Source organism: Colobus angolensis, unplaced genomic scaffold (genome assembly GCF_000951035.1).
Source record: "Colobus angolensis palliatus isolate OR3802 unplaced genomic scaffold, Cang.pa_1.0 Scaffold109, whole genome shotgun sequence".
Taxonomy (NCBI): Eukaryota; Metazoa; Chordata; class Mammalia; order Primates; family Cercopithecidae; genus Colobus; species Colobus angolensis.
In genome coordinates, this window is record NW_012111919.1 from 7,635,983 (window position 1) to 7,655,077 (window position 19,095).

At 48.1% G+C, this 19,095-nt stretch overlaps 1 protein-coding gene across 1 annotated transcript in view; it reads left to right on the forward strand.

Moving 5' to 3' along the window:
• The window catches only part of LOC105518484, a 28,683-nt gene extending 9,925 nt beyond the window's left edge, over positions 1–18,758 (forward strand). Inside the window, 4 exon segments of the mRNA XM_011951494.1 lie at positions 9,571–9,883; positions 14,603–14,751; positions 18,270–18,408; positions 18,492–18,758. Of these exon segments, the coding sequence (XP_011806884.1) occupies positions 9,571–9,883; positions 14,603–14,751; positions 18,270–18,408; positions 18,492–18,758 (868 nt within the window).
• Positions 18,759–19,095: the final 337 nt, after the last annotated feature.

The window sequence follows — 19,095 nt, forward strand, 5'->3', positions numbered from 1 at the left end:
AAGAAGAAAGGAAGAAAGGAAAGAAAGAAAGAAAGAAAGAAAGAAAGAAAGAAAGAAAGAAAGAAAGAAAGAAAGAAAGAAAGAAAGAAAGAAAGAAATCCTAGCAATAAGCTCATCACAAGGATCAGGATTCACTTGTATAATAAACAATGTTAGAGGGATTTTTAAGTTTCAAAAAAAAGAAAAAAAGAATTTTCTTCTTGGATGTTATGATTTTTCACTCTCTTTAGCCTCTTCCCCCTACCTCTCTGGTCATCCCTTCTCAAGGTCCTCTGCTGTCTCCTCCTGCTTTTCTCAATGTCTAAATGTTGGTGTGTCCCAGGCTATATCGAATGTGCTTCTGTAGCCGTATTTCCTTCCTGGATGATCATGAAATATCACGAGGACTCCCACTGTTCTATGTCACATCCCACCTCTCTCTGAGACTCCAAACTCATATATCTCAACTCTCTGACATCTCACCCAGACATCATAAACGTAACAGATCCAAAACAGAACCCTCTGTTACACGGCTGCCCTTTCCTACTCCGCCCATGTCTTTTCTGAATTGGGCAACGGTACCACCCCACTCAACTGCACCAGTCAAAAACCCAAGAATCATTATTGGTCTCTTTATTTCCTTTACGCTTTCATCACAACCATTACAAGACTCCAAAGTTCAATTTGAAGCCATTCACTTCTCCCTTCACTCTTGCTGCCCTAATTCGAGCCGTCCGCATCCTACTTTGAATATCTTCAACATTCTCCAAACTCGTCTCTACGTGGAAATCCTAGGAATATTCTAAAAATACAAGTCATTCACATTCACTCTCTTACTAAAAATCCTGTAATCTTTTTTTTTTTTTTTTCAGAGATGGGGTCTCTTTCTGTTGCTCAGGCTGGAGCGCAGCGGTGTGATCATGGCTCACTGCAGCCTCAACCTCCCAGGCTTCTCACTCTGTGTTCCAGGCTGGAGTGCAGTGGTGCAATCATAGCTCACTGCAGCCTCAAACTTCTGGGCTGAAGTGATCCTCCTGTCTCAGCCTTCTGAGTAGCTGGAGTTACAGGTGTGCACCACCATGCCTGGTTAATTTTTAAAAATTCTCTTTTTGGCCGGGCGCAGTGGCTCAAGCCTGTAATCCCAGCACTTTGGGAGGCCGAGGCGGGCAGATCACGAGGTCAGGAGATCGAGACCATCCTGGCTAACACGGTGAAACCCCGTCTCTACTAAAAAATACAAAAAATTAGCCGGGCGAGGTGGCGGGCGCCTGTAGTCCCAGCTACTCGGGAGGCTGAGGCAGTAGAATGGCGTGAACCCAGGAGGCGGAGCTTGCAGCGAGCTGAGATCCGGCCACTGCACTCCAGCCTGGGCGACAGAGCGAGACTCCGTCTCAGAAAAAAAAAAAAAAAAATTCTCTTTCTGTAGAGATGGGGTCTGGCCATGTTGCCCAGCCTGATCACAAACTCCCAGCCTCTAGCAATCCTCCCACCTTGGCCTCCCAAAGTGTTGGGATTATAAGCATGAGCCACTGCATCTGACTCTAACGTCTTCTAATTGCTCTTAAAATAAAACCCAAATGCCTTCTGTATTCATTCATTCTTGCATTGCTATGAAGAAATGCCTGAGACTGTGTAATTTACAAAGAGGTCTAATTGTCTCACAGATCCACAGGCTGTACTAGAATTATAGTGGCTTCTGCTTCTGGGGAGGCCGCAGGAAATTTACAATCATGGCAAAAGGTGAAGGGAGAGCCAGCACTTCTCATGGCCAGAGCAGAAGGAAGAGAGAGGGGAAGGTGCCACACACTTTTAAACAATCAGATCTCATGAGAACTCATTCACTATCTGTTCATTGTTGTGACATAGTACCAAGGGGGAATCTGTCCCCATGATCCAATCACTTTCCACCAGGTCCCAGTCCAACACTGGGAATTACAATTGAACATGAAATTTGGGTGGAATACAGATCCAAACCATATCACCCTCCCTAGTCTCCAGCACTCCGATCTCACTCTCATTCTCCTTTTGTGACCACTGCTGGTCACGCCTTCCAGGATTCTTTCTGCCCTCATACAGGACAAGTTTGTTCCTGCCCCGCTGTTACCTCTGTCTGAATGCTCTTCCTCCAGGTCTTCAGCTGGATGGATGGCTTTAGATCTCAGTTCAAATGTCTCCTCCCCAGCATGGCCTTCTCTCCCCTCCCCCACAGATCATTGTATCGTATCCTCCTGTTTATTTCCTTAGCAACGCTTTTCACAATCTAGATTTTCTTATTTACTATTGCATGCATCCTCCCCTCCCAGCTAGAATGTAAATTCCATCAGGGTAAGGACCTTGTCTGTGTTGCTACCTCTGTGTCCCCAGGGCCTATGGCAATGCCTGGCTTATAGTAGACATTCAATAAGTATTTGTTGAATGAAGGAAATTCATGCAGATGTATGGGGAAAGATCTGGATGAATAAATACCAAACCGATAAGGCTTTATCTCATGGGATTATGCTGGGATTTGGGAATGGAGCTTAAAGTTGACTTTAGCTTAACTGTATGGCTTGAAAAAAATTTTTAATTTAGTGAGGGGTCTATATTCATGTATTGCTTGTGACATTAAAAATAAAGCAAATACTTATAAGTATTTTGTAAACTGGGAAGTATTCTACACAAGAGCAAGGAAATTGTATCAAAGGACACTATCAGGAGAGTGAAAAAACAACCCACAGAATGAAAGAAGACATTTGCAAATCATGTATCTGATAGAAATTAATATTCAGAACATACAAAGGACTCCTACAACTCAACAACAACAACAACAAAATACCTTGCTGGGCATAGTGGCTCACACCTGGAATCCCAGCACTTTGGAAGGCTGAGGCAGGTGGATTGCTTGAGGCCAGGAATTCGAGATCAGCCTGGCCAACATGGCGAAGCCCCGTCTCTACTAAAAATACAAAAATTAGCCGGGCGTGGTGACACACACCTGCAATCTCAGCTACTCGGGACGCTGAGGCACGAAAAATGCTTGAACCCAGGAGGCAGAGGTTGCAGTGAGCCAAAATTGTGCCACTGCACTCCAGCCTGGGCAACAGAGTGAGATTGTCTCAAAAACAAAAACAAACACCTCAATTCAAAAATGGTCAAAGGGCTTGACTAGACATTACAGATGGCAATAAGCACATGAAAAGATGCTCAGCATTATAAGTCATTAAGGAAATGCAAATCAAAACCACAATGAGCTATCACTTCACTTCATTAGAATGGCTATTATTTTAAGATAAAGGGAAGTAACTAGTGTTGGTAAGCTTGTCTAGAAATTAGAACCCTCATGCATTGTTGGTGGGAATTTAAAATGGTGCTGCCACTGTGGAAAATAACTTGGGAATTCCTCAAGAATTGACACATAGGATTGCCATATGACCCAGCAATTCAACTCCTAGTTATACACCCAAAAGAAGTGAAAGCTGTGATTCAAACAGGTGCCTGTACATCAATGTTCATTGCAGCATTATTCATAATAGCTAAAATGTAGAACAACCCAAATGTTCATCACAGATGAACAGATAAACAAAATGTGATGTGTATATATATATATACACATATATGTATGAATATATACAATAGAATACTATTCAGCCTTAGAAAGAAATAAAATTCTTTCTTATAGAGAATAAAATAAAATTCTTTCTTAAAACACAAGCTACAATGTGGACGACCTTTTAAATAAGATGCTGAATGAAATAAGCTGAACATGAGAGGACAAAGATATGATTTCACTTATATGAGGTTCCTGGAATAGTCAAATTCATAGAGACAGAAAGTAGAATAGGTTACCAGGGCCTGGGAGAAGTTATTGTTTAATGGGCATAGGGTTTCAGTTTGATACGACGAAAATGTTCTGGAATTGGATAGGACGATGGCTGCACAACTTGTAAATGTACTTAATGACACTGAATGGTACACTTAAAAATAATTAAAATGATATATTTTATGTAATGTATATTTTACCCCTGACCCGCCGCGCCAACCCCCCACCCAACACACACACACAGAGTGAGGGGATTTATTGTTAGAATTTCTCCCTGCTATGCATCAGGACCCACCCAGCTTACTGGGGCAGATGACAAAAAAAAAAAAAATTACCTTGTTTCAAAGACATCCCCTCCCCCAGCTAGCACCAAAATAGAGGTGAAAACGACATCTGGCTCTAGGAGTGCGTGGGAGTTGGACGACTGGCTGTCTCGGTTCTCAGCAGGCGTCAGCCACCAGCCCCTGCACCCTGCATTCTGCATGTTTTGGGCTCCTGTGGGATCTACCCATTTTCAGGAATTCTGGAATATTTGGGGCCTCAGAGGACTCGGGCTACCTCCTATGCCCATCAGCCTGCCCAGGCCCAAGACAGTCCATGTGTGGCTACAGATGACAAAACTTTTGCCAGCAAATAGGAAGTGGCAGGGTGGTCTGTGGGGAATTCATTTGTCAGTTGGCAGCTTGTCTCAGCCCTGTCTCTGGCCCCCACATGTCCAGGTTTTAAGTTTGCCCATGCAGTTGAGGAGCATTGGGATCTGCCAGGCAGTCCCTGCAAACCAAGCCACAAAAACGAAACAGCCTTTGGCTCCCGAGAAGATTTTACACATTCCTCCAGACTTTCATTGCCCACATCTTCTGCCTGTCACCGTATGCTTTAGGAAATGTATGAGCAGTAAATCAAATTAACCTCAAGGAGTGTCCCTCACTTACCGAGCATGTGTATTCCATCAGAAATGGCTACAAGGCAATGGACTTTTAAGTGAATCTCATTTCCCCACTGATTTTCATTTTAAAATCAGGAATGTGTTCTTTTGGAGAAAAAACAATTGACCATCTAGACATGACTTCAAAAAAATCTTACTTAAGGATATAGAAGATCTTAACGTGTTATACACACAAAAAGGGTAAATATTGGATGAAATATTTACATATTTCATGCAAATCTCAGTAAGATTTGCATATTAACAATGCTGCACTCTCAAACAGAAGATGAATCATGAGATGTCATATTTAAGTAAGTCCCACTCATGTGACAAAAAGAATGGAAGAGAGACTGCAGCACAGTGGTAGGAACCCAGGCACAACACCACTGTTCCCTCTTTATCCCCACTATAAGCTCCAGTGGCCCTAAAGCACCAGGATGTGGCTAAACTACCTACTGACTTTAAATGCCTTCCTCATCTGTGGATTCCTGACCCATTTTTTTTCTCAGTTCCTCTAAGTACTTTATTATGAAAATAGCTCAGAAGAAATTGACCTCTCTAAGACTTGCTTGGCCATTTATTCATTCAAGCCACACTTATTGCACACCATAATAAGGCCATTCTTGAGAGCATCGAGGTGAGCAAACAGGAGTAGTCTTTGCCCTCATGGAGCTTATGGTCTTGGGCCAGGCATCAGACAAATAATCACACATACATACATGTATGTACATTTAAAATAAAGAGATAAGTAGGTAAGTAGTAGGAGCATTTCACAAGGAAGACGTGGCCCACAGAAGGCTGAACTGAGGAAGCAAGGTATGAACTGAAGTCTGAAATATTCATTCATTCATTCATCCTCTTGACAGATGTTTATTGAGTGTTAACTGTATTCCAGCTATGGGGATACTTTGTTGAACCAGTCAGACAAAGTCCCTGTCCCCATAAAGCCTCTTTCTAATGAAAGTTACTGCGTGGTACTGGGAAGGGACACTGTGGGAAGGACAATTAGAGGGAGAACAGTAGCCAAGGGTCTGAGACAGAAAGGAACACGGTGGCCCCGAGAGACAGCCAGGTGCTATTTGGCTGGAGCCCAGAGAGGAAGGGAAAGGCGACTACAAATGAAGCTGGGTAAACAGGGACCCAGACCACAGCCTTGTGACTTACGGTGTCGATAATGCAATCACTAGACTGCGTCTGTATTAACAGTTCTGTTCCCAAACATAATGCTTTGGTTTCATGCCCATTGGTGAATGGTGGCTTGCTGGGCTTGACAAAGCACTGATTGCTCTCAGACATTATCTGATGGACTGAGTTTTGCTTTCCCATGCGCATGTGTAACAGATGGCAGCAGCCTGGCCAAGCCAGCCACCACAAGATGGACTCGTAGGACACCCGAATTCCTCAACATTTTTTTTCTATGATGTTCCTTTGAGGAGATCTTTTACTTGGTTTGCTACTTCCTAACCCTGTGACCACGTGCAAGTTACATAACCACTCTGAGCCTCAGATTCTTTGGTATAATACGGGGGATAATAATACCTCCACTTTGGAGTGGTTGTGATGACTCATTGAATGAAATGCAAAAATCTATGTGAAATTGCCCAGCACACTACCCAGAACTCAGTAGACGTGCCTCACAAATGCTATTTCCTTTCACTGACCTCTTCTTTAATTTGAAGTTTTGTTAAGTGAATTTCTGTTAAGCAAGGGATCTCTGTTCTCAAATTACAGTAACTGCTACTTTCCGGGGCAAGAGCTTATATTAGCAAGACTTCCTCTTGTAACAGTTAGGGAATGGACAGCCAGGGGAGATGGGCAAGAGGGTCCTTTGAGCTGTTAGGGTGAGACTCCATCTTGAAACAAAGAAGCAACAATGAGGAAACCCAGGCCTTTGTCTTCCTTCTTTTGTGGGGACCAAAATCATATGCGTCTATGTGGGTGAGAGGCCATCACGTGACCACGCCAGCACTTTAAAGTCGGTGCCTCTGAACACTGGTCTCAAAACAAAATAATTGCATACAGACATTCCTTTTGATCACATTCTAATACCGATTTACAACTCTGCTTCCTTGTAACCCCAAAGAAAGCCCTAATCATGGAGCACATACCAAAGCTTCGAATTTTGAGTGTGTAGGAGTGGGTGTCTGTAAGTATGTATTTGTATAGGGGGCAGGGAGGGGCGGTTTACTAATGTCTAGTTCCCCTGCCCCAAATTAAGCTCTCGATGTGGCTAGTGGGATATTTTCATCTGAATGGCTTAGTTGAGCACTGGAGGCAGAAGACAATTTTTTCTGTGGTTTGCTCCAGGCCAGGCAGTTTTTCCATTCTGTTCTTTTATTATGATCATGATTATTTCATTACCTACCCTGATGGGGTTTCTTTGGGTCCCAGTCTGTTTTTAATAAGAAGCAGACTAAAAACAAAGTTTTGGTTGTGTTTGAAATCTTCAGCTTTTTTTCTGAAATAATAGGTTAAAGAATTTTATTTGTCTTCTGAGGTTCTGAGGTTGGCTCAGAAATTCTCTGACCCAAGCCTTTGGGGAACAGGGAAATGGCACTTAGAATACAACAATCAAATGCAGATTCCTGGGCTCTGCTCCAATCTGCTGTATCTGAAACTCCAAGGTGAAGCTCAGAAACCAATGTTTTTAGCAGTAATATCAGTTGATTCCTACGAATAAGAATAAAAGTTTAAGGTTTGAGAACACAGTGTAGAAAGAAAAATTCATCAATCAATATATTTCTTTTTAATTACAATATAATTCAAATGCCATCAAATTCACCACTTAAGTGCACAATCAGTGGTTTTTAGCATAGTCACAAGGTTGTGCAACCACCATTACTATCCAATTTCAGAACATTTCTATCCTCCCCAAAAGAAAACCTGTGTCTATTAACAGTTAGTCCTGGCCGGGAGCCGTGGCTCATGCCTGTAATCCCAACACTTTGGGAGGCTGAGGCGGGTGGATCACTTGAGGTCAAGAGTTCGAGACCAGCCTGACCAACATGGTGAAACCCTGTCTCTACTAAAAATACAAAAAAATTAGCCAGGCATGGTGGCACACACCTGTACTCCCAGCTACTCGGGGGACTGAGGCAGAATTGCTTGAACCTGGGAGGTGGAGGTTGCAGTGATCCAAGATCACACCACTGCACTCCAGCCGGGGCGACAGAGCAAGACTCTGTCTCAAAAAAAAAAAAAAAAAAAAAACAAAACCAGTTAGTCTTAATTTCCGCCTTCGTCTAGCCCTTTGCAACCACTAATCTACTTTTTGTCTCTATGGATTTGCCTATTCTGTACTTTGCATATAAATAATAGCATACAATTTACGGTCTTTTGTTCCTGGCTTCTTTCACTTAGAATAATGTTTTTACAGTTATTCATATTGTAGCATGTATCAGTACTTCATCTCCTTTTCATGGCTGAATAATATTTCATTGTAAGGACATACCACTTTTGTTTATCCATTCATCAGTTGATTATCAATCAATACTGAGTACCATTTATACGCAAGACAGTCTGCAGGGCTGCCCAGGGGATGGACATGAGTTAGAAAGGACAGTTCTCCAATAGTACAGGAAATCAAGAAAAGGGAATGTAGAACACGGCACCTGGCACAAAGCAGAATGAGTGAGTGAATGAATGAATGAAAGCCCACACGCAGGAAAAGAAACTTAACGTGTAGAGGCAGCATGTGCTGGTGCCCAGTGTGCGGTGGATGGCACTGCCCAAGTTCAGGACCGGCAGTGATAGTCACTCACTCAGGTGTGGGAGGCTTTACTGTAAGTTGGGTCTGGGCCCTGGGGTCTCCAGAGATTAATCAGACATGACCCATGCCATTAAGCTCATAGACTATGAAGGAGGCAAAATATGGCATGGATCGTAGATGACATATAATAGTGGGGGAGGGAGGGGGCAGTAGCGGGTAGACAGGAAGACCCCTTCTGGCTCAGAGGTCAGGCAAGATGTAGGAGGAGGCAGCATTGGAGCTGGGCTTAGCAGCTTGGGTAGGACTTAAAGAATGAATGAAAGACCACACACACAGGAAAAGAAGAAGTTAAATGGCAGATAGACAATGGGAGCAAGTTACCAAAAACCAGGGGCAGAAATGTGTGAGATGGGCTCAGGGACAGAGTTCCAGGACACCTGTTTTACTGAAGTCAGTTGTTCTCCATCCTGGCTGCACATCAGAGTCACCTGGGTGCTTAAAAAAATACCAAAGGCTGGGTCCTGCCCCTAGATATTCTGCTTTATTTGCCCTGTTTTGGGGGTGAGTCTAAGTAGTGATATTTATTAAAAGCTCCCCAGGTGATTCTAATGAGCAACCAGAGTTCAAAACCACTGACTCAGAGGATTCAAGAGAGACAGTTGGCCATTAGCCTGGAGCGTGAGGTTGGGAGTGGACTGTACGCAGGCAGACCACATCATTTATTCTCCAAACTGGGATACATTTTTGCATGAAGCAGGGTGCTATGAATCATTATGCCAAGATAGCAGGTATAAACTAGATCGTCCCAGACAAAGTGGGGTGTATGTCCACCCTAACCATGGAAGAACTTGAATGCAGGCTATGGGATTTGGACTTCACCTCATCACAGATGGGAGCTACTGAAGGTTTGGAGCAGACCACTGACACCCAATAAAATGTGAGGCGGGAAGGCAGAGGAATGTGGGGAGGGTTGGGCTGGGGAAATGAGGAGACAGAAAAAGTGTGTGCATGAGAAGTACTCCCCCAAGCGCACTCCAAATAAACTTTCAATTCAAATAAAAATCGTGTGCTTGCTGGGCAGTGACTGTTTCAAGACAAGTCATTGCCTTCTCCTCCTCCTGCGGGAAAATTGAAATGGGGTGTTTGGGCTTCCCGTAGCACCCCGGACACCTCTCTGGGAGATCCCCTGAGGGCTGTTCGCATGGACAGTTTCCTCTGCTCATTTGTGAACTGTGAAAACTCCAGGCAGCCTCTCTGGAGAGGCCCAAGGGAAGGACTCTTCCATGTCCTCTGGTGCCCTTGCCCTTGGACTTGGCTGCCCCAGCTCTACAATGTCCAGGCCACTCCTCCGCACTTCTGCCTCTTGGAGAGACCCTGTGTCCTCTTGCTCCTCCTCCAGCTTCCGGATCACTGGGAGGTGCTGCGGTTGTGGCTTTTTCCCTCCATTTGTCAGGCTCACAGAGCTTGTCAGGTGAGATATACACTTGTCCCACCCAGCCCGAGGCCAGAAAACTGGATGTGTTTGGCTGTGAGCCCAGGGAGAGTGGGCCGTCTCCGAGCATGGGTGCTCCTCTTCCCAGAGCCTGGCACCCACAGACAGTGTTGGCCAGGCCTGCCCACTGTGTTGACTGGCATTTGGACTGGCACCTTCAATATCCCCTGACCCCCTAGTGCAGAAAGAAAGCACTGGCCTCAGGACTGGAGCAGGTGAAGGGAAGATGCAGACCATCCGTCCTCCCACCCCCCACACCAGGCTGTGCTCCCTATCAGAATCCAGCAAAGCACAGAGGAGCGCCCTAATGCCAAACACAGGTCCACAGCTGGGGTGGGATGGCGGGAAAGGAGAGAAGCTGGAGAGGAGAATGAACACCTCCAACACTCAACAGCCCCTTCCTTTTCCTTTTCTTTCCATCTGGGAAAATATATTTAATTCTCTCAAATGATCTCACAACATCAACACATAAGCAAAGACCAAACTACCCACCCCTTGCATTCCTGGTGTTGGTGGTCCAGGAGGGAACTGACTTCAGAGACTGTTCCAGCCCAGCTCCTGCCATGCCCCTGGGTTGACAGGGAGAGGTCTCCCTAACGCAGGCAGCAGAGGACAAAATGTGGCAATCTCTGGCCTGAACCCAGTAAGCAGTGCTCAACCCTGCCACCCCTAGGCTGCATGGCCTCAGGGCTGGGGACTGGGGACAGGGAGTCTCAGTTCCTCCTAGCAAGAGAGGAATGCCCGCTGCAAGAAGGAAATGCTTTGTGATAAATCTTCAGTGCTAGAGGCTGGGCTCTTCCAAGAAGTGAGTAATCTCAATGTTGTCATCTGGCGAATGGGTGTATGGCAAGTTTCCTGGTTCAGAACTTTTCTTTCTTTTTGATAAAAGTTGCCATCAGCTCCTTCTTTATCCAGCTGGTTAAGAAGAGGCCTTCTTTGTTCAGGAAACTGTCCTTTGAGTGGTCCTTCTTGGCTATTCACACGTTAGGCTAGTGGGGCAAGGGGGAGCTGGTTCCTGGATGACCTGAGGAGTGCAGGACCCTCTGGTCCCTGCATGGAAGAGCAGGGAGATAATTTGCTTGGAGCCAAGGAACATCTGGGAAGAAAGGGATGAAGGCAAAGACCTTTTCCATGTTAAAGTTGGAATTTTCTTGATGAGGTTTGAGATGAAGTGCCCCAGCAACAGAATCCTCACAGCCCCCAAGGGAATGGCACCAGGAAGAAAGAGGGGTCAGAACCGGTGACCAGGCTCAACCCCAGGGCCTCCGTATTCCTGGGGCATGGAGTGTGGCTGAGGACAGAAGCCTCCTGGGCTCAGCTCTGCCGGGGCTGTGCGCTATTTGGGAGCCTGGCTAACCTTGGAAGTGTGAGCTTGGAAGTGTGTCCAAGGTTGGCACACCTCTGTAGACCACATAAGAGTCGGGACCAGTGAGGCAGGATCTCATCAGACTTTGCAAGACCATTTTCTTTAGAGACACATGGTGCTGTGCAAGGAACAATGGAAATCAGGACCACCTGGTTCTCCAGTTCCTCTCTGATTGCCATTTGTAATCAGAATTACCCGTAGGACCGAGTTTGCCCCCAATTTCCTTGGGGAGTGGGTGAGGAATTAGGAGTAAGAAGGGGTAAAGAGGAGTGACTTCCTGTTAATATGGGCCTATGGGAGCTCAAGCAATTATTGACTAAATAAGAGGGATTACATTTGCACCCCAAACTGGGGAAATGTGTTTGCTTAGGAAAAAGCCCAGAAAATTATACAATGAAAAGTTATTAGTCATCACCTCCAGCTGGGAAGATATCAAGGGATGCCCTCCTTTTTCCTTTCTGTATATCTGTATTTTCTGTTTTCTCCCCACAGTGATTATGGAGTGATTTGAGTTATTAAAAACACTTTACAGTAGCTCAAAAAACTTATTATGTAGAGGCCCCAAGAAAAGGCACATTATGTCTGCTGTCATTTATTCTAAGAGGTAGAGAAAAGTATATTATGTTTGGGAAAGATTTTTCTTAATCCAAGTGGTTAAAACAGAAAAGTTAAGTGCCTACTGATGTGTGTTCAATTGTCTGGAAAAAAAAATCAATTACATGGCAGTTTAACCTGCAGTGATGGCAGAGACCAAGCCACACATGGACTCATTCAAGGAGCTGGGAAGACAAGATTCAGGTGGGGCAAGTCCCGAACAGGATTTTCAAGTCTCTATGGGGTTGCCCTAGGGTAGAGGGAGCCGGGGGGCCTATCATGTGCAGAAGTTACAAGTGACCAAACCAAGCAGGCCATAAAAAGCAGGCATTTCCGGCAGCCTGGCAGGCACATCCCTGAATGGAATGTCTTAGGAGAAGGTGTAATGAAATGACCTCAAACTTCTATCAACAAAGATGTTTTGTCTGCTGGTTATTATGTCATTATCAGCGTGATGGGAAAGTCTGTGAGGATGAGGAATAAGGAGAGAAATGGGGGGACAACTGAGTCAGCCAAGAGACCCCTAAGAGAGAAGATGAGGAGGGCATGGCCCATTTGGAAGGGTGGGTGTCCAGTTGGTGTAGACATGAAGAGAGAGGGAGTGGATGAGGGGGAATGGGTGAGGAATAAGGAGTAAGAAGGGGTAAAGAGGAGTGACTTCCTGTTAATATGAGCCTATGGGAGCTCAAGCAATTATTGACTAAATAATTAGTCAATAGGGAGGTTTGGCTGGTGTAGAAATGGGAAGGCAGGGGGAGGGTCCCCTCAGAAACAGGAGCTTCAGGAAAGGGAGTGTGACATTCAAGCACTAGCCCCTCTAATGCATACGTACGTGTGAATTAGTGCCACCACACCCTAGGGGATGTGGTGAGTGGAAAGTGAGCTGGATTTCATTCCTGCACTTGCTTCCTTGGCCATCTGCCCTTGTTCAGTAGACAATCCACACGCACGTACCTGGGGGCCCAGGGCAGCCACAGCACAGTAATAAATGTGTTGTCAGTCTGCAAATCACCTCAGCCAGCAGCTGGGGTACGGGAGCAGGATGAGACCTCGATGAGGAGGCCAGCACCATGCATGGCATGGTAACAGTGCCCAGGGAAGCAGGCTGAGGTCCAGGGCAGAGTTCTATGGCCAATGGTGGGTTGGAATGCAAAGCAGGGAAACTGAGGCTGAATTCCTTTTGTATGGGCAGATGCAAATGGAGGGGGTGGGTGACTTTGAGGCTCTCCATGTTCCCAGAGCACATCTCGGGCCACAAGTCTCATTCCAAGCCCCTGTGGAATAAGCTGCCTGCAGAAATGCTGCCTGTTCTGGCCAGAAGGGGTCCATAACATGGGTAAGCAGAGCAGGCTGTGCAGCCTCAGCCAGCCCACCACAGGACAGGACCAGCGGGGCCGACCAGCTATAAGACCTGCTTACTGCTTTGGCTGTCCTTTATGGCAGAAGTGCTCAAACTTGATCATGCATCAGAATCGTCTGGAGGGCTTGAGGGATCCCAACACAAAGCATGTGATTTGGTAGGTCTCAGGTGGGGCCTGAGGATTTGCATTTTGTATTTCTCCCAAGTTCTCAGGTGATGCTTTAGAAACCGTGTTCCAGGGATGCCTTATTTCTGAAGCCCAAGGCTTCCATGAGAACCATGACTGCTTGTTCCTCCTGGATTTTCTTGTCAGTCCCAGGGCCTCAGGGGGTTCCCATTATCAGTGCCCCTCTAGGCTTCTCTGAGGTTGCAGCTCCATCTCATTTTCCTGGCAGGAATTGACACCTGTTTCTTCCCTTCTACTCTAGACTTTGAAGCAATGGATTTCTTAGAGAAAGAATTAGCCATGCCCCGATTTGGGTAGAGGGAGGGGCTGGGGGCCATCCTGGACCTCTTGTTGTCTCCAGTGTCTCAACACCCACGGGGCAGCCCTGGACCCCAGGGAATCTCAAGATTGATTTCCAGGACCCTGCTGGGCAGGTGTGAGGTGTGAGGGTTATAAGAGCTTAGTTACTGGCAGAGCAGCGACGATTTGCCCAAAGATCCTAACTGAGCCCTAAATCCTTGCATTAAAGTTCTAAATGAATCACAGCCTCGGAATTAGAACAAACTCCGGTGGGGCACCTCTCAGGTCTCAGTTTCCCCAGCTGTAAGTGAGGCTGCTCCAGATGATCCCTGAGACAGCTTTCGGCTCTAGCATTCTTGATTCTGAGGAGGATGATGGGCCAGAGGAAAGAGAGGGCTCATCAGGATTTGCTGGGAAAGGGGTGGAGGCGAAGGTGATGTCAGCTGTGGTGAGCTGGGCCTAGAAAAGCAGTGTGAGTCACCGGGCACGATGAGGGGCAGGATGGAGAGCCAGGGAAAGGCTTTAGTGGGGAGTCCTGTGGTCAAACCATCGACTAGGAGGCTGAGGCTGGCAGTCAGCTGGGGTTTGGAGCCTGAGAGGTTGCCCAATGTGCCATTCAGCCTCTGACTCACGGGGCAGGGGCCGGTGCATCATCCTGTGGCTCTGGCCTGGATCTGTTCAGGCTCTGGGCTCTGGAGAGCCATAGGCCCTTGTTGGGAGTGGCCACACTAGAGGGATGGCTCCCAGGGCCCTGACCTAGCACCATGTGGGCATGGGCCTTAGGCCTCTGTGTAAGCCAGCCCTGCAGCAAATTCCCTACCTGCAAGCAGCCTACCCAGCCTGACCCCGTCGGCCTGACTTTGGTCCTGGGGCTGCCTTGCTCATGTCCCTGTACCTGTGCTTGTCTCTCAGCCCCTCAAAGACAGGAACTACGACTTGCCTGCTCTTGTAGCCCCCTGCACAGCCCAGCTCAGCACCGTGCTGGACTCCTCACGGAGACTGAGGGAACTATCCACCTCAATCCAAAAGCTGCTTTGGAAAGAGACAGAGGTGGAGCTGAGGTCTGACCGGCCCTTCCCACCCCCATGCCTGCTTCTCACTTCTCTGTCCTCTCTGCCTTTTGCCAAGACCCTTGGTGTCTTGTGCTGGTGGTCACCACGCTGAGATGGGCGGCCCAAACCGAGATTCATGATACAGGGGAGATGCACCAATGCCAGCAACCCTTTGCTGACCCCTCTTCCTGGAAGGCACCGGGCTCCGGGCTGACACACCTCGGTTAGGGTCTGGCTCGGCCACAACTAGCTGTGTGTGCATGAAGTCCCTCTTGTTCTCCAGGGCCGGCTTCCTCATCTGTAAATTAGGAGCAATTATTCTTGAGCTACCGGGTCACCTGACACAGAGAAGAGGCTCCACCCATGTTTCTATTATCATTGTCATTAAAAAACATGGCAGTCAGAGAGGTTGGCACCTGGGTGCCTGCCATCCCTGGCGTCCTGAGAGCAGGCTCAGCTGGGCCCAGAGCCCTGGAGAGATACTGGTGGGTGCGCAGCCATCTTTGGGGGAACAGAGTGGGATATGGGGAGGGGGCCAGAGTCCAGGGGGACTCCCAGCCTAGCCTGGGCCGTGGTTGGGGGAAGGCCATGGGCTCCGCAGGGGCTCTGATCAGGTAGGGGCGGGCTTGGAGGTTATTTGAGGGCACAGGAAATATCTGGAAGCTATGGGAATGGGAACTCAGGTCAGAGGTCACCTCAAATTAAAATTGAAAAAGCCCTCTGTGTAAAGGGAATCAAAGGAGGTGAAGACGTTTGCTCTTCCGGAGTCTCCTGAACCCAGATGTTAGCGGTTAAAATTCCTGTGGGGCTAAACGGTGGACACGGGGAGCCATCTTGGGGCCCAGCAGGGCAGGAGCCCAGAAACAGTGTGCATTCTCATGTACCCTCCAGGACATTGCCCCAGGGGTTATGAGCAGAGCAGGGCCTGTCCCTGCAAAGCTGGGTGCTGCAGGGGGACGGGCACTCTGGGGTCTAGGGCCTCTCTCAGCCCTTCACTCTGGGCTGGCTGCTCCCTGGAATGAAACAGGATCTGGCATCCCCACTCTAGTCTGAGCCAGGACAGCTCATTAGCCGGAGGGCCGCGCTCCTTCAGATTTATGGTCAGGAGACCCTCATCTGAGGGCCAAGGTCTTTTGATCTGAGCCCAGGGTTAGGGGCAGGGGATTCCTGGGTCTTAATTAGCCTCAGCTAGGCTGATGCTGACCAGGACTCTGTCCCAGGCCTCAGCCCGCAGCCCCAGCCCCCCAGGCTGATGCTTATTGGGGGTGGAGGGCTCTGGGAGGAAGACAGGCGTGTGTGGAGTTTGTTCCTACTCTGCAAGGCCTCATGGGCAAAAATACCAGGAGGGAATGAACAGCTCAAAAGGATCCTCCCCTCAGCCCCTCCCCAGCCTTGACCCATCCCCGACCCTGATTCTTCCCTTCGCCACTCTGACCTCACCCCAGCCAAGTCTCACATCCTACCTGGGGTGGGGCTGGGGGCTGCCATGTACCTGGGCCTGTGCCAGGCACCTTGAGGACACAAGGCAAGTCTAGCAGAAAAGTCAGCTATATACACAACTAGAAATAATAGATAAAATAATAGGCTGTGCTTTTGATGTCTTGGACTTCCTCAGGTCAGGGATGACCATTTGCATGAGGAATTTATTATGTCTTGTTCTTTTGTTTTTGGGCTTAAGGAGGAGTGAGCAAGTGTGCTCAGGGGATACTTACTTAGAGACAGAAAGACATTAGGGAGAAGGGGAAGGGAGGAGAGGAAGGGAAGAAGACACTGAGACAGAGGCAGAGAATGAGACGGGAAAAGAGACTGTCAGTCCTGAATCCAGCTGTGTCTCAACCTAGCTGACACGTCCCAGACTTCTCAGGAATGTGGCCCAGTAAATTCCCTTTGGGCTCAAGCTAGATTGAGCTGGGCCTCTCTCCTGAACGGTGTGAGTGAGCCACAGAGTGAATGGCTGCATTGGCAAATGTGTGCATTTATTTCAAAACACTGGGAGAGGATCCCACACTGGGCTTCCAAGGGAGAGGGCAGAGGGAAGGGGAGAAAATGGGACAAGCCTTCTGCCCTCAGAAGCTGACCTTAAGTTAAGGAACCAGCACTCCAACATGAAAGCCACTGGGAGATGCTGTCATTCCGGAGACAGAGGAGGGAGGGGGACAGAGAGGGCAGCAGCAGAGAGCAGAAGGACCAGGCCCAGAGGAATGCGAGAAAGCTTTGTCTTGGTAGCCTGCAGAAGGCTCTGGAAGCAAGCAGAGGAGAGAAACTCTACTGCATAAGAGCCTGGTGACTCAAGAGGGGCAGGGCGCCTTCCCTGTCCTGGGCCAGGAGAGAGAAAATATCATCTCATTAAAGGATAGCTTTTTATTATGTATGAAAGATGAGTGTGAGCTTTTTTTCAGGTAGAGCCAGGGCGAATGAGGATATCAGATAAGGGACCAAGGTCAGGTAATTCAGGCAGCATACAAATGCACCAACACTTGAGTGCACTATCTGTAGTCTATTTAAAGCCAGCTCTTCTGTGATGCCCTGGTACTGGATTTCTTCAAATCCTCCCTCATTTTCTCTGGTCACTCAGTTTCTTATTTCTTTGAAGGACTGAGCATTTCTTAAGAGTTTCCTAGGGAGATGACTCTTCCCTCATGTATATGGCCAGGCAATGTGGGTCACTTCCCAGATCCTAGTTTCCAAACTGGAAGGTCTTTACCCTGCCAGCTTCATTATGGTGTAGTTTGCATACTGTAGAATTTGCTTATTTTAAGCATACAGTTTGATAAGCTCTGCCAAATGGAAATAGCCACCTACCTACCATCAAATGAGACATTGATTTTTTTTATCCCCCCATAAAATTCCCTCATTCCCCATTGCAATCAATCCCTGCTCCCACATCCCACCTCAGGCAAGCCCTGACCTGCTTTCTGGCTGCAGCGCGGCCCTCCCTGGAGTTCAGATGCATGGAGCGGTGGAGTCTGCAGCCTTTTGAGTTAGTCAGTTTTCATTTGGCTGCTGAACTTCAGCGCAGTGCTTTGTGGGTCATCCACGTCGTTCATTGTATTACTATTTCATTCTTCTTTATTACTGGGGTCATTCCATCATACGAATGCCCTACAGTTTGTCCATCCACCAGTGATTCATGTTTTTGGAGAGAATGAATAAGACAGGAGGAGGGCGGCAGGTGTCTGTCCCACACCTAGGGGACCTATTTACTCTCACCCTGCCCAGAAGGGATTGGGAGGGAGGGAGGCCAGAGCCTGACCCCATACACAGAACAGCGATACCTACAAGGCCCAGCACTATGGGAACTGGAGGGTTGGGGGTCAGAAGGGACATCCTGGCCAGCTTTAATAATAAGAGCTGCCATGTGTCATAAGAGCCTACTACGTACGTGTCCCCATCTCCAGCCCTCACTAAAACCACTCAAGGAAGAAGCTTGAGAACACACCTTCAGAAAGACCAGGACACTTGCTCAATGTCACAAAGTTATTAGGTGGCCAGTTAGGAGTCAGGCCCTGGCTTATTGGTCTCCAAAGCCCCCGCTTCCCCCGCCTTCTTCCTGCAGGAGGTGGGAGTATCTTGGGAGTTCTGAAGGTCAAAGGCAACGAGAGCAGCCCAGTTGGGCAGTCCAGTGAAGCCCTGCGAGGGAGGTGGAGCCCTTCCCAGAGCACCCAGGTAACCCTGACAGACACTCGCTGCCTCCAGGGCCTAAGGAGGAGGGCGGAAAGCGCTCTCCTCGACTGCCCTCGCGTGTCTAGTGCGAGCTCCCACTGGGAGAGGGGCAGCTGGAGGAACTGAGGCACTCACTTGGGGGAGGGCTAGGAAGGGAAGACGCCCAGGCAGCGCAGCCCTGGGAGTGTCAGGAGCAGGTCTGGGGGCGTCTGGAGAGCCGCAGCCGGAGGCACCGCACCCATGAACCCTGGTCTTCACTCAAGCGGCCCAGAGTAGCCCCTGACGTTCTCTGCCTGTTTTTGATTCCTTCCATGCTGCTGTATAAAAGGCAGAGGGATGAGGATGGGACCTGAGAATCCAGAAGTGGGAGTGAAGTCCCAGCTCTGCAACTGGCTGACTCAGCGACTGCTCCCTTCATTTTGGGTCTCAGTTCCCCCATCTGTAAAATGAAGTGGTTTTAGCGATGAGACAGACTCGAAGGGTCCTGCCTGATCTGAGTCTAGATCTTTGTGGAGTAAACAGTGACTCAAGGGGGCTGTGAGCAGGAGGCCCTCAAGGTGGGTGCAGGGTGCTGTCTCCTCTCTAGGCACCCTGGGCCTCTCTGCAGAGCCTCTCTCTGGAGAAGGCGCTTTTCCTGTTGCGCCTCTGAGCGCACCCCCTTTGTACTCTTGCTGAAGCTCCTTCAGGTTG